A 25,856-nucleotide genomic window follows, 5' to 3' on the forward strand; every position below is an offset into this window, starting at 1 on the left:
AACCGTTTAGAAATAATTTAATCGAAAAAAAAAGAGGTTTCGGCAGTGTTTTTGGTGCAAAATTTCGAATGCAGAACCCGTTTTCGCATGATGTTTTCGCCAGTGGTTGTTATTGTTGTTGTTGTTGTGTGTGTGTGCTCCCACTTTCGGTCCGTTCGCATGCCGGTCAGGTATAATTTGGTACGCGCGCCATTTTATGCGCGTTGCGTTATTGGCTGGAGCTCCCTGTACAGTGGTGTCTGGTGCACACACCCTAGTGCCGACACACAGCCGAAAGGGACAATTGTTTTGTAAAATGAAACCGTGTAGTGCTTTGGAAATGAATGTTCGCACGTACAAAAGGGTTCCATGGCAGTACAATGGTCAGTTGCGCACGGCCACACGGTGTTGGTTGATTTTTGTGTTCTCATTTTGTACCCGCCTGGGAAGCTTAACATAAAGCTGTGCTGTTTTCAATTCTGAGTGTATTAGTTTCATTGCAAGCTTATTGGAAATGATAGCAAAGCACGTATTTTAACAATTATACTATTGAAAGGAACATGCCGGTTCTGTAGGTAGCCTTGCAGCGGACGCAACTCGTAACATAAGTTGGTGTACGCCACAAAGTGGAAGACAGAATTTATCATCCCTCCTTAATGTCGATTGACTCGAGCCGCACAAAAGGCATCGCCATAACAGCATCGACGAATAAAAGTAATTAAATCAATACGATATTGATGGGTACGATTATGGCAATAGCTTCATTGCTTCTCCACCGGCCATGCGCTGCGTTGCTATGTTTGCGGGGTTTTTTTTGTCCTGCTTTTCTCAGCTTTCCTGCCGCACTCGAGCCTTCCCATCTAGTCAAGCTTCGCTCCCTACGCTCTGAACTGAAGTGAGCACATCAGGAAATAATATTTACTTCTACGGTGCGCTCGCAAGCGTTTTCCCTATTTTCGGCCAATCCGGTTATCCACAATAGAATTCGTAGAGCCGTTTGGGAGGAATGGTTGCGTAGTTTGGTATCAATATTGGCCGTACCATTCCGGCAAGCTGTTTATCTTTGGGTGGGTTTCAGAATGCAAGGATAATTAAGGAACTGCCTGGATGAGGGGCCAAACTGAATGCGGTAGCAGAAATCGAATAAATATGAAGCTGATTTGGGAGGATTGGATTTTTTTTGCTTTTTTGATTAAAGCGGAGAAAGTGCTGGTGGGGAAGCAGGTAGGAAACACTAAACTGGGGTGAATTGCGTAGTACATATTGAGTTATGGTTTGGGTGTGTTGGTAGGTTGTTGCTATATTTCTCTTCATGCTTTGCTCAGAAACCGAACGCAGTGGATACGACCAGGAACGCTCACATTAATCTAATGCTCATAAAATTAACCATAAAATGTAATTGTAACAGCAGTCATCCAAGCAAAGCAACAGATTTGTGGCTGTAAACACGCTCTAAAGCAAGCACTGTTGCAAAAGACTGTCGAGAACTTTCTCGTTACACCCAAACCCCTGCGGCAGGACCGATACGATCAGCCTCAACGATTTGCTGTACCGCTCGTTCCCATCCTCAGCAGCCGGGCCAGTAAGTCATGCAGTTTATTTTGATGGAGCTGAGCTTTCCCTCAGATAGGCACAGTTGGTCCGCCATACACCCTCTATACCCTGCTTCACCGCAACACTTTTTTCACCCCCGGGCTGAACATGTTTTTCTCGCTGGGAACGCATTCTGCCGGCGGGCAAGCAAACTGATTCCCGTGAGTGTGCTATCGGTTAGATTCTACCATGTTCCCCCCCCCCCTCCCAACACAAAGGCTTGAACGGGGCAGACCGGGAAGACCGACCGGTCCGGACGGACCGAGCCCCACTGCTGCTATCATTTGTCGGGAGTTATTGATTCCGATGACCTAATTTCGCCGCTTCCGGGGGTAGAGTTGGTCCTGGTCCTGGTCCTCCATTTTGCTGGCACTGCTGTTCGCGTTGTGCTGGGCGTAGAATGTTCTCCTGTGCTGTAGGGCCGTGCACAGGAGAGCAACTCGTGCGATAAAAACAAAACTTCCTGCAATAGCAATCGAGGAGGGATAAAAAAACTGCCGTATCAGAGCAAAACGTTGGAAATTACATAGTTTCACCCTGTGATAGTGGGCGATCTCGTGGAGCCATGCTTCCCGCTGCCTTCCGGTTCGGTACAGTTCCGCAAAACACAAAACCCTGTGAAGTACTTTTCATATCGAAATGTTTCGAATCGCTGCGCTTCTCCGGCACCGCCCAACTCCAACGCCATGAGCGGAGATACACTACATTTTACACTTGTTATGTTGTTTGGCCAGTGCGGCCAGCGCTCCTGCCTCTCCCGCGCTTACAGCAGTAGTGTATGTATTGTGCGCGATCTGCCGTTTTTGTTGCTGTTTGGTTGTGCGTTTTGTACCACCATCCTCCAACCGGCAGCGGGGAAATGCTGCCAAAAGGGAAATTGTGCACGTGCTCTTGTACGAGCCAATTTTGAGCGAAGTTTTGTTTCCTTCTTTAGAGGTGTAAGAAGAAGAGAGAAAAAACGCGCAACTCGGTATGTAATGCAGACGTTGCATGAACATGGGTAAATTATGTAGCTTGTGTTGTGCGTCTTTTTTGCGTTTTGTTGGTGGAAAGATTGTTGTTTACGCAAGTGGTTGAGTAGATGTTATCTGATTTTATTTCAGGCACAGTCCTTGGGTACAATTGTTGTAAACAAAGGTTTAAAAACATGCCGGGCAAATGTGCTGATTTGGCACGCAATAAATGAGGTACATCGAGGCGCATCACAGAAACATAGAAATGATTTATATAATAAGAAAATGATTTGATCGTACAATTTGTCTTGTAATTCAATAGAATGACCCGAACTGTATTGATGAACATCATAATCCACATATTCAACCTTTTCATCTTTCCATCCAGCAAAGCATTCAGCACTTTCCGTCCAATCGATCAGCCCTTCTTAAATAACCACAATTAGTGGTTTCACACAGTTCACACCCATTCCCACCCAAGACGCTCCTCCTGGTGGTCGTCGTCGTCCTAAGCTGACACCCAGTGACATCGCTGACCACCACCCAAACACTGACAGTTACGAAACCGCGTTCGTGTTCAAACGAGGGGAGAGGAAAACGAACCATATACCGGGGGTGGCCGATCGAACCGGCAAAAGAAGACTTGTAGGCGTGCACGTTTTGCTACCACCACCTGCCAACACCCCGAGTACGCCGGTCACACGGACGGACGGGACCTGGCCCGAGACAGTCTCAAGTGGTTTACAGCTCAAGACAAATATTTATATTTTCATAATTCCCTTCCCTTCATTGCTGGCCCCTGCGGTGCGGAACTCTGAACTGACCTTTCGGGATCTGCATCATTCATCTGATTCGGGAACCGCGTTGCCGTCCATCACCGTTCGCCGTTCACTGCCCGGCTCGGCCGCGGATGCGTGTGAATTAGATTGGCTGGCCGGTGGTCGATTGTTTGTCTTTTGAGGAGCTTCCTCTCGAGCAGTTGAGAGGGTGCTTAACTTTTCACACTGCTTCCGCATCGGCACCATTCGGCCACCCTTGGCCGACCCAATGGGCGCCGTGAATGAATGGGCAGCAGGGGGCTTTCGGACGGAAGCAAATTTTTGGCCCGCGACTGAATGTCATAATAGTGTGGCAGTGTTTTGGGATAAGCTTTCAGCTGTGGAGAAGAAGCACCTTTGGTGAAATGTGAACAAAAGAGTGGTTGATGTTGGTAACAGTAGCGTTCCGTGTTCCGCTCGGGTTCGAGTTGTGAAGTACAGCTAATCGTAAAATGCAACGGAGGATTTGCTCACCGCAGTTGCAGCTTTGAACACGCATAAATCAAATCGGTAATAATTCGGTAGCGCTTACCACTCAACTCTTTAGCGCTGCGTGCTCCTCGAGCATGATCCAATGCCTGCGCGCGATGACTTAATCACGCCGCCCCGGTAATAATACGCAGATGTGTCATAATAATAGCGAAGTGCGAAGCGATTTTATTTTTAGCTCCCATCTCAAGGTGTCATCCGTTCACTGGTGCTGCGGTGGTTGGTTTGTTGTCTGTTGCACCGTGCCGCAGCTTCGATGTCAGCGGCATCTAGCGATGATGAAGTGATGTCTCACTCGGTTGTTTGTTTTTATTTTCCGGCCAGCACGCGAAGGTGACGCGGTGCGTCGGGGGTAGGCAATGCAATGTTTAAGAAACGGGAAAATGTTTATCGAGCGATGTTGGCTGAGAGTGGTCAGAGGTTCGTCAGACTGTCAATGAGGATGTTGGTAGCGTTTGGCTATGTTTGTTTGTTTTTGATTTGCTTCATTAAACAAAAAAAGTGAGAAAGATGATTAATAAAGCAAATACTTGCACACTCAGAAATGAGCCGTAAAGTATGCAACCCGCTAAACAAAATTGGTAGTAATGTGCAAAACAGCTCGAATCCACTGCATGATTTAGTATTTTACAGAGCAAGTGGTGTAAATACATTTTTTATGAAACAATAATGAACAATAAAGCTATTTCAATTGCAAACCATCTTTTCTGTTTGCTCTGTCCCGCTTTGGTCCATCGGTACAAGAATTCCTTGCCCAGTTGCTGCTCCATTTTCGCACTCGGGCTCCCAAACCCCAAACGGACACCACCAAGGGGAAAGGAAAACCGCAGCCCAGTTCGGTGGTTTGCATCGAGCCGCTTCAATTAAACATTTTGCACCGAACTAGGAAGGAGGCTGCCTATCGTACCATGAATCAGGCGCGCCCAGTACACGGTGGCATCCAAACTAAACGAGTCAAACACAAAACCGAAGCTGCACGAGAAACGGTGACCGGTACACATTCGTCTTGCGGCGTGCGGAAGGCACTGTTACGGCGGGTGCACACAAAATGCAATTTATTCTCGAACACAAGAGCAGATGCTGCCCGCCCCATTGGCTGAGGTTTTGGCGCGGCCAGAGCGCGTGGTGGAACAACGGGGTGAGGGAGCTACACTCCCAGTGGCTATGAGTTCCCGTTTTGTACGAGAATCGGTTGTTTTGTGTGCCGGTGCTGCTTTGGGCGGATGGCCAGACAAAATCCAACGCTGGATTTTGGGGTGGCAAGGAGGTGGAAGGAAGGGGGGTGGGCTGAATGAGAATAATTTAAATGTTCATATGTTTATTTATTTGCTCTGGCAAACGAATTGGATCTATACGGTGGTGTTTGGTGTTGGGAGTAATGAAGGAAAACAGAACGCAAAGGATAGAGCAGGAAGGAGATGAGGTGAAAAACAGAGAAAAAGAGAGATAGAAAGAGAGTCAGAGGGAATGCTTGTACGAGAGTATGGGATACGGCTATTCGAGAACGTAAATTAGAATTCGGCGATAATTATATCCCATTCGCTGACGCTTCGTTACCACCATCGAATTGGAAAATCGTGGTTTGCTCGTTGTGCAAGTGAGCATGAACGTAGCAGGTACACAGAGGAAAAAGGGAAATAAAAAAAAACACATACCCACAGCACCGAGTCCTGCGCTCGTACGGTTGGAATCTAAATCATTCCCGCTCGGCACAGGATGCATCACTAATCGCGTTCTGGCAGCGGCCGCACCCGATGCAATACGATCGGTGTCTCTCAATCAGGCAGAATTTGCAGTAAATCACGAGCGCATCATCAATAAACATTTTTCTCTTGTTGTCCAATCCAAGAGGCATCGGGGGTCGGGTGGATTGAGAGAGCGAAACGCGATGTTCGCGGCACGAGAAAAATGTGTGCGCGCACACGCGGACATTGCGCGGTGGTAGGGCGCATCGCAATTAGCGTGCGGACGGGACGACACACCGGGAACACACCGATTCGATGCAAACGTGTGTACGTGGAGCGATTCATTTACATAAATTATCGTACCAAGGTGACACGTACGTGCCGGCGACACCGCTTGCCGCTGTACGTGGAAGGCTGTTGTATAAATTTAAACCTTGTCAAACGATTCCGTTCGAAACGCGAGAATGCGATTAGATAAGAGGCCTGTTTTTTTCAAATAGGATCGTAATTAAAACTCTTAAGCAAACGGTACCGGTCTTCAATCAACGCCCATCGGTTGGTCCAATTTTTCCCATGGCCCTTGTATTAAGCTGCTTTCAATTTGCTGCTAAATAATTAATATTTCATCGCGTAATGGAACCATTTTTATGCCCGAAGATTTCCCATCCTTCGAACGAGTTGCTGGAAGTATTAACTTTTGTGCCATAGAGCATCACCGAGGGCCCTTGGCCGGGGCCACGAACCGTTAAGTGGTGCTGGCTGCCTTACTGGGGAGCCTTCTGCGACCGGTGAAGATGGACCGGTTTGCCCATGAGCATGCAGGCGGGCAGGGATCAGGCCTGAGCCATAAAACTTGCCTCCACTCAATCATCCACCCTGGCCGAAATGGAAAATCCATGTTTTCCGTGCCCAGCCAGAACGGACCCTTTTTGGCGGACACGCTTTTGGCGGGAGCGCGCGCGCCCACCGGCTGAGAAGGGCAGGTGAGGTGAGCGTATTAATTAATGGCTAATTAATATGATCTGCAGCAAAAATAGCGCAAATAATTCATTTTTGGTTGGTGTTCACTTTTTTTGTTGTTGTACTGTTGTTGTTGTTGTGGTCCAACCAAAGCGGTTCTTTCAATTTTGCTGGGTTTTTTTTGTCGGGTTGTGTCGGTGAAATCCGCTTCGGTGGGCCGTGTCTTTATTGATTTTGTGAACGTGTTGACTGGGTTAGTGGTAAAATATTCATGAATTATACTTTGGGTATTAAAACAGAAATAGAATCATGTTTGTTTTCTACTAAAGCTGTACATTAAGTCTTTAATTTAATTTATATTTTTAAACGCAATCAAAACTAGCAACAATCAGCTTCGGTGCCGTGACCAGGATGCGGATATGACATACCGCGCCGTTTCTATCGTACAATAATGTAAAATGCTATCTTTGGCGCAATTAAAAAGTTGATACCATTTCTTTTCGCTGCCAAACACATCGATCGTGCCAAAAAGTTGACACACTACTGTGACGTAAAGTGATCCAATATGTCAGCTTGCCAATTGAGCGGCGTCCTGCTGTTGGCTCTAACCTCCACTCAAATAACAACTCAAATATCGATCGAATGCCTCAGTTTTTGTTCTCTGTCGTTTTCTGAATTCCGCACCTCACTGTCCCATCTTCTACAGCAAAAAAGGGCGACACACACACACACACACACACACACACACACACACACACACACACACACACACACACACACACACACACACACACACACACACACACACACACACACACACACACACACACACACACACACTCACACACACTTTTCCCAAACATTTCTCATGGGGCAACGATCGAGCGGAGATATTGTGTCGAAATAATTCGAGTAGAAATTCGAGTCTGCCTTGCGTTCTGGGCGGTTCGGTGTTTTGTCCTTGTCCATATCATTCGTTCATTTTCTCTTGCTGGTGGGCTTTCTCTACATGTTGCGGGGCGTCGTTGCTAGGCGCCGCAGCAGAACAATCACCAGCCCGCACGCCAGTGCAAAATGGCGGACGCGCATTGTTTTGGCAGCGGTCCCAGAGCGGTCTCGGCACTCCGGCTGCGGTTACTTGCGAGTGCAGTGCTGCCGCGCGATCTGACGGACCGATGATGTGCACATGCCCGAAAGTGCATACCCCAACGGTGGGCAGGTTTGCACGCGGGAGGGAGGTTGCGCCGGCGACGAGAATTGCAGGGTGGTGCAATTTATCGCCGGCTGAAATTTGTTTACCGTCTGACGGCTTCCGTTCCCCTTGTTTTCGGCCGTGCTGCACGCTTTCCTCCCAAAGGCCTCCGCATCCTCTCGTCTGCTGTTTGTGCCTGTTTGTCATGTATCGGGCTCGAGCCGGTGCTTCATGTTGTGGTTGGGCCGTGTTTGTCACACTTGCGATGAGTGTGTGTACCGTCCCGTACTCGTCCGATGCGATTGTGTCCTTTTCCGACGCGCTGCCCGTTCCATTCATGGTGCGGTGGCAACCGCTCTGAGGTGCGCGCGGACGCACCAGGACGAAGATGCCGCTACGGACGATACTTTCGCTTCGCTAGGTTTTGCGGTTGCGAATTGTCCAAGGATATGGGACGGCTGCCAAGTTGCCAAATCGACCACCGTTGGGCGCCCGAAAATAGACTAGACCGCGGCGATGATGACGGCGGCGAGCGAGCTGAGCGAGCGTTTGGGCATGAGTCAGCCGCACTACCTACTTGGCACATAACCACCGGTACCCAGGTCGGTTGACCCATTCCCGCCTGCTGGCTTATCCAATGATCATATTGAGGATTTGTGTCTGCGTTTTATTTTTTGCTGGTGTCGTATGGTGTTTGTTGAGACGACAACGAAGATCAGCGGACATTCCTGGGGAGGACAATCTTTTCGTACGATTCACGGTTGAGTCAGGCAAGGGTTACGAGGCACGTTGAATAGCGAGGGCTACCACGGCTACCAGCAGCACACATGCCCGGCCGATGTTGGTCAAGCGCCAAACAAACGGTGACGGGTTGATCATGGATTCACCGTTGCGTGTGTGTGTGTGTGTGTGTGTGTGTGTGTGTGTGTGTGTGTGTGTGTGTGTGTGTGTGTGTGTGTGTGTGTGTGTGTGTGTGTGTGTGTGTGTGTGTGTGTGTGTGTTTGTGTGAATAGTTTTAAGCACGGGATTAGAAAGAGAGAGACTGGCTGAGAAGAAGTAACGAATAAAAGTGGACGAACTGACGCTGCGTGTATCATCATTTGACGGGCACGGTGGCGGTGTTTCATTGCATGACGTTTCGGATCGCGAAACAAGCACAGTTGCGGGAAAGTAATCTACACTAACGAGGTGAATTTGTGACGAAACAATCAATCTTAGCATTGTTACTTTTTGGTTGAAACGTGCTTTGTACGGCTCTATAAATAACGCAACCTAATTTTTAACTCGGATCATAAAAGACGATCTCTGTAAGCATGGAGCTGTAAAGAGCCATTTTTTTGCTGCCCTTGTTGCGGTAGCTCAGGCGCATTGTGTAGCTGTGTGAATATTGCATTAGTTTCTATTGATATATTTTCGTTAGGAATGCTGGCACTAGCTACCTATAATTTTCTTGTTTAATTTGTCTTGTACAGCCAAGATGGAAATGCCCATCAATACATTGTTAATCATTTGCACCGCAGTACCTCGATAATGTAATTTCCCATCGCTTCATACCACTTCATACCTAATTTTTCTACATCTACTTTTACTTCTAGCGGTGAATCGCGTCTCGTCGTCCGCGTAGCAGCAAAACAGCGTTATCCTGGTACACGTGAGAAGGACAAGCGATGGCTGCTGTAAACTCGGTAAGTGTTGATTGGATTTTGTCCCTCATTTTCGATTGCTTGCTTTGAATATACACTAAAATCTCTTTACCGAGCTTGCACTTTACAACGAGTTCATTTGTGCACCTTGTGCAAGGGACTGTAATAGCGAACGGTACAATTTATTGTTCATGCTAAGCGAAACCGCCAGCTGAATTATGCGATTATGACGTGTTAATAGCAGCGTTCGCGCTCCCTCGATCGCCCAGTCGCGCAATTACCGGGCGAATAATCATTCAACATCAACCTAGTTTGCGTCTCCACCTTCTGCTCCTTCTTCTCCTTCCTACTCGTTTCCCACGCTGCAATATAAAGAATGCAGAAAAGAAGCGAATACCACAGTGGTCGAAATCAAATCGATAAAAATGTTACGAATCAATGATCAGCGATCAGCGATGCATGGAAATGGAACACGATGTGGCAAGCGGGGTGCAAAAGGGACAGAACGATCCAACGGCAAGCAAAGAAGGAATACAAAAAAACACGACCGGTTGGAAACAAAAACCTTCTACAACATCGTTGCGACCTATTTTTATTTCGGTTTTCAAACCTTAATGGGCAGCTATTTATTTACTCCCTTGGCTCCCATTTACCTTACCGGGCCGAGGCATCACGTGCCAGCGGGCGGATAGCGTAGCTCTCTCTCGCCCATTCTATTCTCTTTTCGCTTCTTGGACAGGGATGGTGCGGTGGGAAGGGGGTTGAAAATAAAAACGCCAAGCGCCCAAATGCCTGTTACGTGACCGGAATTTGGAACGGCCGTTCGATCCGGTGTCGTCCGAACGGCTGGGCCCGAGTTTTCACATTTGGCCACCGCCACACCGTTACACCGTCGCACTCTTCGCGCCGAGAGAAGTTTCCTTTTCGCCCGGTTTCCCCGGCAACCGCACGCGAGCTAATGGCTTTTCTTTGGGACGGTGCGGTGCGGTCCCAGGGCGAGGGCTGTGCAGGGCAGGGCTTTTGTTCACATGGTCTGCTGCCATCGCATGGGTAAGCCCGTACTGTGCGCGTTTGATTTTTTGACCAGTTTTATTTTCCATCCTCCTCGTCTGTTGTACCTTCCCAACACTTCGTTCGGGGCCCGTTTGTTGCGCACCGAACACTAGTGAGCTGGAAAATTGAGTCATTTTGATTGAGCCCAAGCAGTGGGTCCCGGGACAACTGCCTCCGGGGAAGGATGGTTGTGTATTTCTGTGTACGAGTTTTCGTTCGCACAAGTAGAGCGAAAAGTAAGGGGTCCCAACCGGGACCGTTCGGCAGGATTAATGAAATTGGCAGTGCAGTGGCAGTAGCTTATGGTTGTGATTTTCTAACCGTCTCCCTCCCTTGCCGGTTCGGGCGAGAGTGAGCGAGAGATAATGGCCGCTAAACGATGCTGCGATGATTGATTGGACGCGACTGGAATCGAAATGTTCGGTGTGATTCGGTGTGATTCGGTGCGATCGAATTCAATCAATTAGCGCGTGACTGACGAAAGACACTAACCGGTGGAAGCACTTTTAAATTTAATCAGAATAATAAGGGAGGTTGAGTGTTTTAGATTTATTGCGGACGCTTAAATCAGGCGAGAGGGAAGTTTGTTTGCTTTCAGTTGATGACCATTGAGAGAGGGTTGCATCAGGTGGTATGCAAAAAAAACACCTTCAAGAATTTAATTGGAGCATCATTTCATTTTACTAATTATGCATAATCACAAGCCTAAATAGATTTGTTGTAATAAAACCTTCACCATAAAGGCCAGGGGGACATAGTCCGTACTCGCTAGTGTAATTTCGATTTTCACTAGCCCATCTGGCGGTGGCTGGTGGAAGCTTTTTTTGGTCATCGAGGGAATGGTCGTGCTGGATCTCAAAATAAAGTATTGTTTTCATCGCTTTTCAACGCGAAAATGGATGCAATGCGTGCAGAACATTTGTATCTACAAAACTTTTCTTGGCCGATTGAAGTAAAAAACATGGAAAAATAACAAATTTTCTGAAGCGGCTCCAAATTGTTCTGCAAAATGCTTCGATCAGCGGCCGCCAGATGCGCTAGTGAAATTTGAAATTACACTAGCGAGTACGGACAATATGTCCGCACTTCGTGAAAACGTTCCAAAATCCAAAATTCAAAAATGCTCAAAAATAATATTTCTACCTCCAATGGAACAATGCCGACATAATCAGCTCTGTTTGAGTTTCCTTCCCTTACTACAAAAATAACAAAAATCCAAACAAAACGATGAAATCTTTACACGCCTCCATTGAAACGCGGAAAACAAACGAAAGCGCACATCTACGCTCACGCCGCATGCAAAACTTCCCGATCCAATCCCCGTAACCATTACGCATACACACCCACACACACCCACACACACCCACACACACCCACACACGTATCGCAATCCTTCATTTCGGTGATGCAATAGCATCCCTCAACCCACGCCCGCGAATGGATGCGGTGCCCGTGCAATGTACCCCAACGGTTGTTTGATTCATGATCTGTTCCATCGGTGGACGCTCGTGAGCATTTTGGCCTCCGCCACTCCACCAACATCTTCCCCGTTGCAGCACCACCGACAAGCATGTACACAAGGCCATGTTTGTTTTGTGGCTCTCGTTTTGTGCGTTGTTTATTTTCGTCTTCTTCGCCTCCCGCGTGGATGTGTTGCGGGATGAAAACGTCTGCTTGGAATTGTGGGCAGTGGGTGAAACATTTTGTATGGTGGGGGATGGTGGGGTGGGGTGTACGCATGATGGAAATACCGAACCGCGTAGCATCGTTACCGGTTTGGCTGGATCGTTTGTTTACCTTTAACTCCATTTTCACTCACGCATCATGCGTTTGCAAAACACATTTTCTAAAGTGCGTAAGGTGCGTGGTCAGGGAGCGGGGGGGGGGGGAGGAAATCATCCGGTGGTGGTGTTTCTTTTGTTTTACTTTACGGAAGGCGTAGCTGTTTCGGTGAAGTGGATGTGTATATGTATGTATTTTATGTTTTCCATTTTTCACATTTTCAGGGGGCCGTTTCGATTTCGTCCTGTTGTGTACGCTAGACGTATCGGTGGCGAAACATTAGAAAGTCAGTATTTTGTGGGCGAGTGTGTGTGTGTTGATTTAAGAGTAACAAAGCACAAAAAATGTACCAAACGCGACTACAACAGCAACAACAAATTGGATCGAATTCCATGACGTATGTGTTACCGACGATATCATATTTAATGGAAACGATATAGCATTACGGAGAATGGTAGCTTATCGAACGATTCAAATTCGGTCGAATGTTTAAATGTTTGTGCTCTTGGTTGTGGATGAAAAGTTCACGCTGCTCAAGCAGCAAATAGCATCGTTCACTCCCACCGAGCAGCTGCCACATGTAGCAGGCAAAGGTGAAATTTAATCTTCTTCGTAAGCACATGCGGCATAGCATGATTATCCCTCTCATTTGCATTGCTGGAAATAAATTATAAACACATTTGCTGCCTGCTTGTTGACTGCTACTACTCGTGTACGACCTCGTTACCTATCGCTGGTTCACACACACAGACACACATGCACATACCGCCCAGTAGGAATCAATTCCTCCGTCCATAAGGCGCATGCTTAAAGATTCATTCGATTCACGGAGCTCGCACGAACTGCTTATGAGACCATTAGCAAACGGGTTCGAAGAATTTGAATCATTTTTTGTGTGCCTGCTCCACAACACCTTCACTGTCCAAGTATTCAAAGCGCAATGCAAAGTGCCTGGCAATGACGTAAAATACGGTCCAACGGCGTAACATTGACGTGCTGCTGGCCGCGTGCATCCGGCGCAAAATCCGCCTCGCCAGAAAGGTTATTACATAGCAATGGAGTCTGGTGGAAAATGTGAAAGCATCATCTTTACCGTGCACCGCATCTCCTTCCTTCCATCTCAACTGTGTGTGTGTGCGAAGGGAAATAAATAAGACGCTAATTAAATGATGATGTGTTTTCGTCCTCTCCAAACAACTATGTGTTTGTGAGTGTGTATGTGTGTGTGTGTACATGCGTAAGAAAGCCATGCCCCCACGCTTAACATGTGGAACAGGTTGTTGTTGCTTAGCCGCTAATGAGCGACATTTGATGGAAAGCGCCGCAGGCCCGTTTTTACGACGCGTCTCGCAACTTCTCCGCTTCCGTTTCGCACGGACCGGATGACGTGGATGTGAGGCTGGTGGCTAATGGATCGTTTTGCTGGAGCGTGTCGGTGCCGTGTGGCAGCTTTTCATTCATTCGGCCAAAACCCATCGACATCGACACTTCCACTCATCGGAAGCGGCCGTTCGCAAACAGCTCACACGCTTCCCGGCATTCCCGGGCCCGCACTGACAGTTATGGTTCATAAAAGCAGCGTTCGTGGGAGGACTGTGGCTGGTGGACGTTCTATCTTAAGCCTTCTCCGGCCTCCGTGAGCCATTTCGGCACTAATGCGCTTTAGCTGGACGATGGGATGTGTGATGCGCCAGCGTAATTACGTCCCCGTTTGATCGCACGCGGTATTAAAGTCTTTGTGCGGTTCAAACTACCGCCCCGCAGCACCAGCGGGTGTGGGTGGTGATGGTGGCAAATAGGTACATCATCAGCGGATTGCACGGCCATTAATAGATAATGAATGTTTAGCAAATGATAGCCCGTTTGGTGGGATGTTGTTGCGCAGATGTGGCCTGGAAGCGAATCGTACAACACAGAACGGTTAAATTGTTTGTTGTTTTGATAAAGATGTTTTGGTTTTTTCGATACAGTTATTGGTATACATCAAGTGATTAAAATAACACCAGGCAGGCTAAACCAGGCAGAGTTGAACATATTTGAAACCTTTCGAGCGCTGTTGCTGAAAATGCTTCAAATTATTGAGGAAGATTAAGTAAGTACAAATACAGTAAATACAGGGTTTCGAATCACGTAAAGGAATAGTTCAATCACTTAGGGGAATATTGAAAATCGGTAACGGAATGTTGAAAGCAAGCTGTGGATGTTTGCAAACATATAGCGGAGCGTTGCAATGGACTAGGGGAATTTTGCAAACATACTGTGGAGCTGTCATCAGATTGTGGGTGCCGCTGTAAATACCTCAAAATATTTTCTTTAATTTTACTAACTTATCATGTTTAATTATGGCTTTGCAGCGTGATTTATTTAGCTTCACATTTAAAGCTCACTCAAACACAAATCGAAAAACATTCAAAAATTCTTCTTCAAAAGTTAATTGTTACTTGCCAAGAAATTGAAAAGGCTTAACATTATTCCAGGTTTACTAGCTCCTCCCCCGTTAACTCCGGAGTTAATCCGGATTCGAATCCGAAAGCAGCTGGATTCGGATCAATTGAATAAATCAATTTTTCCATCACTAGTTCGAACCTTTTCTCTTGAAAAGTGTCCATGTGTTACGGGTTCAATAATAAATTTACTTCAGTGAACATTTTGTTCTAAACTTCCGCTCAATGAAGCTGTATCCACGTGTGCCACGATGTCCCGATTGGAAATCTAATTAATTTTGCGTATGCAATGAAGCCAACACGGCATCCAACAGCGATTTGATGCATTTGTTTCACTCGCAAATCTGCCCCACGAAAGTTTACGCTCCTTACGACTGTGTGCACACTTCCAAAGGATGTGCTTCTAACAAAAATAACACCGAACGATGAATTCAAAGTTGCCCCACCAGAGGCCAAAGTTTGCGCAACGCATGGTGGAATACATTATTGAAAGAGCAAAACGGCCTCGGGGTTTTCATCAGAGTTTAAGGGACCTGCATGGTAAAAAAACTCAGTGAATCAAACACACACACACTCACACAAACCATAACCAAACCACCCTGCTTTGTTTGGTGACAATCCACGCTTCTAGGTCAGCGGATGCAGATCCACTCCCGTGCGATCCACCAGTGCACTCTGCGGAAGGTCGGGCCAGGTGTGCTGCAGGAGGCGCACCGCAGCCGTTAGAACTTCTGTGCGCTTTGCCTCCCATGCTGTGAGTGTGTCGGTGTGCTGGGAGATGTTTCCCAGTGTTTGTGATCGTACTTTGAAAAACGCATCCTGCCCTACACCTTTCCCATCAGCACGACTCCCTGCACTACCACGGCGCAACTTATTCGCTCACGGTCGGCAGCATTAGAAGCACGTTGTGGGGAAAGTTTCAAGAAAGAAAGAAAAAATATAGCACGCTCCCATCCTGCCACGGCCATAAACTAGACGAGTCGTTAGGATGCCTTAAACCCGGCACCCGGACGGGGAAGCGAGCGCGCACGCGGGCAAAGAATAACGATTGGAAACTTTATTAATAACGAAAATCAGCATGTGGTCTGCGGTCGTTTCGATTCCGCTATCGGGATGTTGGCAACGCGGGAGAGGACACACCCGCCCGTCCTTGGGGCAGCCGGCGGGCGAAGATGTTGGAGGAGCGTTTCATTAAAGTTTAAAGTATGTGATGGCAAAGTTTTGGATGGCAGCAAAGAAACTTGATTGGAGGCTGAAAGGAGGTTTTTTTTGTTCGTTCCTTTTTTTTTACCTCTCGGTCCTTAACGTTATTATCTTCTGGCCTTTCCTGCGAAAGCAATCGAACGAATCGGGTGGGATCGGGAGCTTCAAGTTTGAGATATGAATTATCTGAACGGCATATTGGTATTGGTAGCACACAGCCGCACTGTATGGAAGCACTGGGAAGTTATGGAATACTTTTTGGAGGTGGCTCTTTCGACAAGAAATGGTCCAAGCTTTTTTTTTATTGTGCCCAAAAAACGAGAAACAACCTTCAAGTAAGTTTTTTGTTCCAGCAATAATGGCAACAGTCGTAACTTATGGTACACCTCCAGGGTTCCGATAGCAAAACGATCACGTTCCAACAAAGCGAAAGCGATTTTATGGCACTATTGACATTTTCTCCAATGGAGGTCTACTCTTCAGCACCCTCCTTGTCATGCGCATCTTCCGCTTTCGTTCGTGCGAGTCCACCGAACGATACGACACTGCCGAACTGATCAACCTTCGGCAAGATCGAAGCCCTCCGTTTCACCAGCTCCTCCACGGCACGTACGGGTTCCCGGTCGGGCAGCGCTCGTCCATCGTACCTGTGCAGCCATAGCAGATGCACCAGCTTGTACAGCACACCGCAGCCCACGGCCATATACCCAACATAGCGGAAGGCCAGCACCAGCCCAACGCGCGCTATTAAAAACCCACCCACAAACGCACCAACGCCCTTCCCGAGACAGAAGTGCACCATCCCGGCAATGCCGATCAGCGTAGCGACCAAGCTGTTCGGCGCCAGCACCGCACAGTACGTCGTGGCGACGACCCACATAAAGTAGCACGAGATGGCTTCGTTCAGCTCGATCGGGAAGCACCAGTACGGGTTGGTGATCCACGAGTAGCCGAGAATGCGGAGCGCGTGGGCAAAGAACGCCACCACGAGCAGGTTCACGTGGCCGACGCGCTGCGTAATGCGCTCCAGCAGGTACATCATCGGTATGCTGGCCACCGTCCCGACCGTGTAGGTCAGGCCGAGCAGATAGTTGGGCGACCCCATCGCCTTCATGATCACGAACAGGTAGCTCTCGATGAAGCCCCAGAAGTTGCCGAGCAGAAACAGAAACGCCAGGAAAGCGAGCACGGGCGGCAGCCGCAGCAGGCGGCGCGTGTCCTTCATCACGCTCTCGGACGGGATCTTGCGGCCGATTGGCATCAGCGACACCGAGACGAGCGAGCCGAGCAGCAGCAGATCGTAGGTGTAGAAGGCGGGCGTGTAGACGGTTTCGGTCGGGCCGGACCCGCTCGACCAGGCGTCAATCATGAGCCCGGTCAGGGGCGTGAAGATCGCCATGCCTACGCTCGAGTAGAGCTTCTCGCGGCCAAAGTCCCCGCCGTGCTGCTCCACCATGTCGAGCGCGATCGGATCGGTAATGGTGAGCGTGGAGGCGAGCATGGACGCCGCCACGAACCGCACGGCAAGGTACGTCCAGAACGTTGCATCGTACTCGCTTGCCGGTGGGATCGGTTCCAGCAGCATCAGCGTGCCGGCTGACAGCGCAGACAGGGCACAGTCGGGAATGGGAAGGTCGGCGCAGCTAGTTTCACTCGCAGCGAGGTACGTCGGTAGGGAGGTAGTGCTGTTGGAGCTGCAGGATGCGTTGAGGTATCCTTGGAGTGGACAGTTCGTTCCCTGAGAGCAACAAAAACGCAGTTAACTTCGAGCCGACCACTCACAACCCTTCGTCCTATTGACCTACCTGTAGAAGCAGAGCAGCACCGTCGCCAGCAAGCGACACGTTCCAGCTGCGGTGCGTCACGATGACGTTTCGGGCCGGGATGAAGTGGATCAAGTGATGTGATACGGCATTAAGCACAATGCTCGTCAGCAGAACCGGTTTGTAGCGGCCAAAGCGATCGATCAAGTAGCCCGTCAGCGGCGGACTGAGGCAGGAGGTGAACAGCAGCGTCAAGTACACCGACGCGACCTCCTCCACCGTCAGTCCGATGCTTTGCATGTGGATCGTCAGGTAGGGCGTGAGGGCGCTCGTTGCACCGAACAGGAGAAACAGTGTCACCTTCAGCTGCACCAGCTGCGGGTTGAACCACCGTCCGCTTGGCACACTCTTTGGCTTCGTATCCATTGCTGCAGTTGAGCGACCGGGAGAGAGCGCGCTATCTTCACACTACCACGATCACTATCACAGTGAATAAGGGGGCAGATCACAGCACTTTGGCACACTGGACGTACAGCAAGACGTCGAGATAAATGACGGTGAAGGTAATTGAAGGTAATTTGTACATCTGTCCACACGTGATAGCGCCCGCGGGATTGGGCGGTCGCTTATCGGGCCCCGCTGGAAACGCTGGAAGCCGGGAGTGTAAACGAACGCTAGCTGCTTTACTTTTTTTATGCGTTTATTGCGCTCATAATCGGTGAGAAATGATGGCCCTAAACGTGATGCTTGCAACCCGGGGGAAGTGTTTTAGGTTAATCCATCAACCTCGAATTAGCGTGATAAGTTGAGCAAGCAATGGTGCGTGATACGAATGTATTGCTCTCTATGTTCGCTTGCTCCACGAGAGCAGCCGCTTGGCAACTTTCTTTGTTTGCCGCCTTGGTTTGACGTTGGCCCGAGGGAAAGAGCTTCGAGCAGGGTCGGGCAAGGCGAAACGGTTCAAGCCGACAAACAAGCGGTCCTGAGTGTAGTCAATTTAATTTTACTCCTTGAAACATTGCTTCACGCTACGGTGCAAGTTGGAAAAGTCAAATTGGGCCAGGCTGGCTGTGGAAATCCATCAACCGACATGGCTCCGGTTCTTTTATTCTCTATCGCTCACAAACACACACACGCACACATACATCTCTTCCCATCCTATCTCTCTCTCTCTCTCTCTCTCTCTCTCTCTCTCTCTCTCTCTCTCACACACACACACACTTTAACGTTCGTTATCAATGTGGGAACGAAAAACTCATTTGAAAGTTCTATCATTGCAAACCATTTATCCGTTGGCGCTGTTTCGTAGGCTGTGCCTTTTGGCGACGCCACATCAGTCTTGGTGCGTCACTGCTTCTCCAGCAAACCGGGAACGATTGGAGAGATCGAGTGGACGGCAGCAAACAAACAAAAAACACATTTGTAAAGCAGGACCTGCAAGGGACAGCAGAAGGGTGGGCGGCGAAACAGAATAAGAAAAACGGTAGCGCTAGAATGGAAAGTTTCTGTCCGCCTTTGCCCGAATGACTGACGAGCTGGGTCGATGGCGTTTTGTTTTTATTTTTGTGCTTACTAAGTTTTTAGTTTGTGCACGGTGCTTTGTTTTGTATCATTGCTGTTCAGTTGTGCCCTTCGAAAAAATAAGCCGTGAAGGGAGGTGGGGGGGGGAGGGGGAGAATCAGCCAACTTCCCGTTTCCGAATCGGCGTTGCGTAGGGCACGGCGGGACGAGTAACGTTGCTTCGAGGAAGGAGCGCGAAAAGTTTGCAAGGATGCTTGGTACGCAACCGGAAAGAAAATGTCGAATGCGGTACGATGCTGTGCGCCGGTGCTGGAACCAAGTGGAGCGATGCGCAATGGGAATGTTTTTATTTACTTTATACCGAAACAGTATCGTAAAATTGAAGCAGAACGCTGGAAGTGGAATGAATTGTCCCTGGGACTGAGGGTACGGTGCCGTTTTCTTCGAAATTGATTGCATCAATAATTGAAGCAAGAGTGTTTTCTTGGCTAAAAATAGTTGCAATGATGCGTAGGTTTTTTTTATACAAAATGATTGTATTTGATTGAAGTAAACGGTATTAAATATTGCTTGGACATTTTTCCTCCCAAATAAATTATCCTATCATCACCAGAATTTATGGATGTTACCCAGAAACGCAACAAAACTGGAAACAAAAAACCGGCACCCATTTGTCAATGGGACAACCACGGACATAAACGAATTACACAACACCACCGTCCACTCATTTACACCTTCGCAAGTGCAATCTCATTTGTCAACAGTGAGGATGTACCGAATCCTCGGTCCGACTTTTAGTTTGGATACGTCTAGAAGCAATTCAAAGACAATAATATTGCTGCGACTAAAATATGCGGATTCGCTTCCACCTTGTACGAAGGGAACGCGCGTAGCAGCGTAATAACACACCCAATAATTCAGCACACAATTCGTTTATTATTGTGCTGTTTTCGGTTCGGTGTGCAGAAACACAATCCTTGACTGGCGGTAGAAAGCAGACAAACAAAATTAACTATAGGAAGAAGAAATAGGGTAACAAAACGACAACGGAAAGAGACACCCTCTGCCATGTACAAAACAGTGGCCCCAACCGTCGGCCCCCCCTCCCAACACAATTAAATAGCTCTCAACATATTTGCAGCGCAAAGAAAAGTCCTACGTCCTACGAAATCAGTTTCACACCTTCTTAAAAATAAACCACCAAAAAACACCAAGACGTGTCCGCTTCCACGCGTTCGCCGTTTGGCACTTTATGCTCTCAACACATGTAGATCAAAAGGGGAGCAGGGGTGCAAACAGTGCACAACGATGAAGACGTGTTCCCGAAGCTGATGATGGTCAGTCGGTTTGAAGAGTTTTCTTTTACTTTACTCAACCCTCCAACCCATGGCGTACCAACCAAAAAAAAATTAAAAAAAAAATCAAAAGCGACACAACAATACAGATCATCTTCCTGGTGTCTTATTTCTTTTGCCTTACTTTTCTGTTGCACTCTACAAGGGGAGTTTTTTTTTGTCTCTTCCCCTTACAGATCGATCCAATGACACAGATCTATGCTTTCCTTAGCGGCCCCCAAAAGGCCGAGGATTAATGGCGTAGTGTTTGCGTAAAATTATCTCACACACAGAAACACGCGTGCACGATCGGGAACCGTGCACACCTAGCAAACGAACCGCATGGTTGCGAAGATTTATGACAAATCGTAAGCGCTACCGTCTGACCCGGCCGGCATTTTTATGTCCAATACGAAGTGCCCGCGGTATTTGCTTCGGCTTTCCAAGGGAGCGCGGGAAACCGTCTCCGACCTCGCGCGCCCGTATCACGTCATTTGGATCGTTTCTCGGAACTGATTCTCATATACCCTCCACTTTACGCATCCCACAACCCCGGCTGCTCTGTTTGATGACAATGAAAAACGAACTTCTAGGCGTAATGCTTCACCCTGCTCCGAATGCCGTTCATGATGTGACCCCGTACAGCCCCATCGCCCAAATTCGATCAATTAAAATAGAACCATTAAACCCCTAGCAGTACAATAACACACATTCGCACTCGAGAATGAAAATAAAAAGGCAACGCATGTAAATTCCACCGCCAAAGATAACCCAAATAAGCTACGAAACCGCCGAATGTGACAGAGCACGTACTCTGTGCGTTCTATATACTATCGCCGTTTTTAGAGATTGTAACAGTTTTTAAGTGTGCTTTCTTTATGACGTTGGCGGCTTCTTTCGTACGCTTTACGGGCACCAGCACGATAGAGGCCAGGCCGGTTCTATGTTGGTGTCAAAATTATTCCCATTTTTATTGCTTGCGTCTCGCGTCCTTCGGTTTATGGGCGGCACAGCAGCACTGCATGATGAATGTCTTTCGTCACCCTAACTTTGAGGAATCGGGTGTTTGAAGAAGAGACTGAAAGAAATTTTACCGAAACTGCAGTGACCTGTGAGAGGATTTTATATTTTTACGAGCTTCAATTTATTGTTCTTATTTGCTTAAATTCACCAGTGGTTGGTTGAAAATAGTCTTACGAAATGTCATGCATAGCAAAGGATGGTGTTTTTTTTCTCATCATAAACAATCAATTGATGATATCATTTGGCTGAAATTCAACTCTGAAAAGTAACTGCACGTGATTCCTCTCCTAGTATCTTCTTCCCGCACGCCGCCGTAATTGAACACGGGTCTGCAAACTTTCCCAAGCCCAATTCATCTCGCCACACACACACACACTTTGCCGACATCCACCAGCATAGTTGAGCTTTGCAACTTCAAAAGCAGCGCTCCGCAAATTGACAAGCACGCACGCACGCATACGCAACAAGCGTTCGTTTCAAGTATCATCGTCTGCGGGATACGGTAGAAAGCGTTTCGCATTGCAGCATTGGGTATGTATGTATATACTGGCTTGCTATATGTACATGCTGCTCTTGCGGCGTGCCTTCTGATTTGCTGCAAACTATGCGAAAGTCTTGAATGCCGCTGGGGTCTGGTGCCGGCTCGAAATTGGAATACTGTGGCTAGCCGTCCTTTTGCGGGGTACTGGGAAGGTTCATACACAAGCTGGAGCGGGTAGGGTGACGAGACGAGGCGAGGAGTGATGTGATATTTTGCCATTTTTCCGAACGCCTTTGATGTGCTGTGGTGATGTTGTACGTATTTTTTTTATTAAAAATGCCTGAGCTATAAATAGTAAACTGGGCCAAAAATAATACTTTCATATGATAATACACATTACGGTTACACTACCAACAACATACGTGCAGGTTTTCACCACTCTTTCAGTGCGCAATAATGAGGCAAGGAAACAAAAGCATTTCAATGTATATAAACCATAACAACCAACGTCAATTATTGGGGAAATGTAATCTTCTCTTACACACATTTCTGGTAACCAGCAGCATGTTAATGGTGCACGTTGTTGGTTTTGTTTTCAAACGAATTGAGTTATGGTTGGTGGTTGTAATAATGATTGATGATAACGGTGCGCATTCCATACCTTTGCATTCACGGGCTTCAATCATTTATCATGTTGCTTCAAAAACCTGTCTAATGCACAAACAGGGAAAAAACACACACACATACTTTCCTCCCCGTAATACTTGATTGCCAACCCCGTGAGCTATTTGTTTGCATTGTCTATAAACGGAAAATTGTACTGGTTTTCCTATCCCGATACAAGTGTGTAAACGTAAAAAAGCGTTCAATTAAACTGCACTATTTGCACAAGCGGCATAATTAATTTGCAGAGTTTTTCCAGCTCGCTGGCCGTAAACAGGTTTGTGGTGGGACCGATGTATAGCGTCATTTGTTCCCGTGAATCCGCTGTGTGATACCACAAAAATCCGCTTAGCAACGCAATGGGTTGTGTTTCACAATACACATTTTGAAACGTGTTTGTTTAGTTCAGGATTGAAAGTGCATTGATTGGACATGGTAAAATACTTACAATGGATAGCACTTGTACGTGTATCTGTACCACCAACGATCGGTGAGTGTGTGCACTGTTAAGCTGATTTGATTTTAGCGGAACGATATTTTAAATTTCTCTCTTGCGATTTGTGCAGGCAATAAACACATTAAAGTAAATTGTACATTATATAGTAGAAAAATGCGTTCATTTTAAATTAAAACCATACGTTATGAACTATTGTTTCGAATGTAGCTAAACTATACATGTAACCCGTACACAACAATCATGCTGCAACTACTTTGGCTATGAGTCCGACGATGCATATCGCCTCAGAGCGGCTTCATCGACTGTTCAAAATCTCAAATCTCAAATGCTTTGCACGAATCTTAATGGCACTCGTTGAACGAGATAGCATAGAACGAGGCTCACGCGCATACAACTACAGAGAAAAGTGGTGTTAACGTAGCCAAACGTACAACCAGTGAGTACGGTCGCAAACAAACATTGCACAATAGCATATATTTTGAGGAGCACTGTCGATGTATTTTGTTTTCCTTTTTTCATGATTACACTGTCGACGTCTCTGTACAAAGCCACAATGGGAAGCAGTTGGATTTTGTTAAGGGCGGCTTTATTTTGTCTAAATATTTTATTCTTTTTACCATAAGCACATTTAAATTTCAACATTTACCACAAAAAGGTGTTACTCATTTTCCTCTTATATCTTTAAACGGGAAACCCAAAATTTGACCCAAATGCACGCCAAGCTGTAGCTACTGGGCATTGTTTTTCTCCCATTACCAGACGTGGCCTTAGAACTTTCATTTAGCCATTTGCTGCACCCTAGCTCCCGCTGTCTGCCACCGGCCGATCCTGCCACTGGTCGACAGTAAACACTTGAATGCGGCACTAGCTGTAATACAATGGTTGTGAGCGCTCGCCCAGGCAAAACCCACCACCTCTCGGACACCCGTCTGTTCAGCGTGCAGGGCTAGAGTTGTGCAAGTTTCTTTGGCAGGACGTTATCACATTAAAAGCATTCACAAGGCTGAGTATTTTCCAGCGAGGAGCATTTCTTTTTTTTTAATTCGCTCGTGCTTCAGCATTCTTTTTTCCCCGATGTTTTTAGCGGACTTGCAAGCACCTTCTGCGCGAATCGCACAACATACAGCCCTGTGGATGGGTAGCGCCGTTCTCTGCAGCGATTACTTTCCCGCTGGTTTTTATGCTCTGCACAAAGGGGATAAATCCGCCGATAGTGCTGGCGTGTTGGGAAAACAGGAATGGCGTAAAGAACGGGTGCAGCACTCCATGCACCATATCCTCCATCGCGTTTCTTTGTTTTACTTCGCACTTTCCACCCTTTGGGACCCACGTACTACCCCTTTGCTTGTTCGTTAGTGCTTGAACATTATCGAGTTTCGCTGCCGAGCGGCAGGCAGTTGGGTGAAATTCAAGCGAGAGACAAGGCGATGTAACGTCCCATTCGTCTTACCCGTTAACTATGATGTCAATAGCTTTTCACTATTGAAAGAGCTGGCACACCAACACACACATGCTGCTCTTGTTCTTGCTTGTGGAGCTCGAGCGTAAGTGGAAAACTGCTGGCTCGAATGATGATGCTGTGCTGCTGCCTGCACTGGGACCGTCAGCACTCACAATGGAAACGGAACTAGGGCGCCGTTTCGACAATCGTACTTCATCAGAGGGGGGGGGGGGGGTGAAACCGTGGGATCTCCCCGTCATGAGGCGGGAAGGTGTTGCATTGAAAGAGAAAACTTCAGCACCTGCATCTTCTCGAAAGGGTAAAAGACTGTAGTGGGCGAGTAGAGCGAAAGTGTACCAACACTGTACAGAAGCAGCGAAAAAAAAAAACAATAGCAAAATCGATAACAGTTGCTAGGAACGTTGACAGAACGATACAACCTTACTTTTTGTTACGGGATAGCAACCCAGAAGATAGCGAATGCGCAGCTGTAAGATTTACCGGGTTGCGTTCCAGCTTTTGCACGAACTTTTGCACATCTTACTGAAATTAAATTAAGGATAGTGTATTGGAAATGTGTAGCTGTTGAGCATTCCTTTTAAATGTTTTGAGAGAATTTCAGTCTTTTAAGTCACAAGCTACGCCAAGCCAATAACCTACGCAAGCTAAGGTATGTACATACGGAGCATATAAGCTGGTTTTAACGAGCCGCTGTCGTTTATGCATACTTTTAGGCGTATTAGGTTGGTTTGGTTTAACTTGTAAACGCTTGGTATGTTTACAGCTTTCATTTATTTTAAATTCCTAATTTATCAAAAACTGAGCAAATTGATGAATTTTTACTCATTCCCCTATCCTGCAATAGTACATTGATATTCAAACACATATATTTAAGAGCTTGAACCAAAATATTCAACAAGCTCATCTTAAGTAAACCTTAAAGTGGTACACCTTCCCTACCGATCATGATTGGCCCATCACCACTAGCCCGAGAGCAGGAACGCATAAACTCTTCCACCCCGACAACATCGGTCGACAGTCGGCTTAATCCTTCCGACAAGACTGCTGGCAGCAGAAACTTTTACAGGCAGTAAACTTTCGTTACCACTTCATTACCCCTCGAGCGGTGTTGCCGTGCGTAAATGCTGCTGGAGCGGCAAAACGCTACCAAACATACACGCACAGAGCGTTTGCTGGGTATGCTGATAAAGGTTCTCGTGTTCTTTTTTCACTTTGTTTCGAAAACTTACTCGAAAAACTTAAGCCGAACTGAAACGGGGCGAGAAAGCGCACGTTAGCGCACACCGCTCGCATCGGTCGGGCAGTGTTTGGTACCACTCGGCGAACTTCCCGGACCCGGCACACCATATTGATTGAAT

The 25,856-nt window shown here is 47.4% G+C and overlaps 2 protein-coding genes across 6 annotated transcripts in view; one reads left to right on the top strand and one right to left on the bottom strand.

Moving 5' to 3' along the window:
- The window catches only part of LOC121588341 (mucin-19), a 149,134-nt gene that overhangs the window by 33,664 nt on the left and 89,614 nt on the right, over positions 1-25,856 (top strand). For all 5 annotated transcript variants that reach the window (XM_041906141.1, XM_041906145.1, XM_041906143.1 and 2 more), the window contains one exon: positions 9,265-9,354. In XM_041906141.1, coding sequence (XP_041762075.1) covers positions 9,337-9,354 — 18 coding nt within the window. In that variant the 5' untranslated portion in view covers positions 9,265-9,336. The remainder of the gene's footprint in view (positions 1-9,264; positions 9,355-25,856) is intronic.
- Positions 14,546-18,080, bottom strand: LOC121588344 (major facilitator superfamily domain-containing protein 6-like). The gene is made up of 2 exons (XM_041906168.1): positions 17,600-18,080; positions 14,546-17,532 (listed from the first exon to the last, which is right to left on the bottom strand). Exons 1-2 carry the CDS (start codon positions 17,981-17,983, stop codon positions 16,267-16,269), a joined length of 1,650 nt encoding a protein of 549 aa, XP_041762102.1. The 5' UTR covers positions 17,984-18,080; the 3' UTR covers positions 14,546-16,266.

The sequence above is a fragment of the Anopheles merus genome, chromosome 2R (assembly GCF_017562075.2).
Source record: "Anopheles merus strain MAF chromosome 2R, AmerM5.1, whole genome shotgun sequence".
Taxonomy (NCBI): domain Eukaryota; kingdom Metazoa; phylum Arthropoda; class Insecta; order Diptera; family Culicidae; genus Anopheles; species Anopheles merus.

Excerpts from the sequence above, each read along its gene's own strand:
- LOC121588344 (XM_041906168.1), bottom strand. The coding sequence starts at position 17,983 with ATGGATACGAAGCCAAAGAGTGTGCCAAGCGGACGGTGGTTCAACCCG. Across the intron at positions 17,533-17,599 it reads GTGCTGCTCTGCTTCTACAG|GGAACGAACTGTCCACTCCA; the intron begins GTAGGTCAATAG and ends TGTTGCTCTCAG.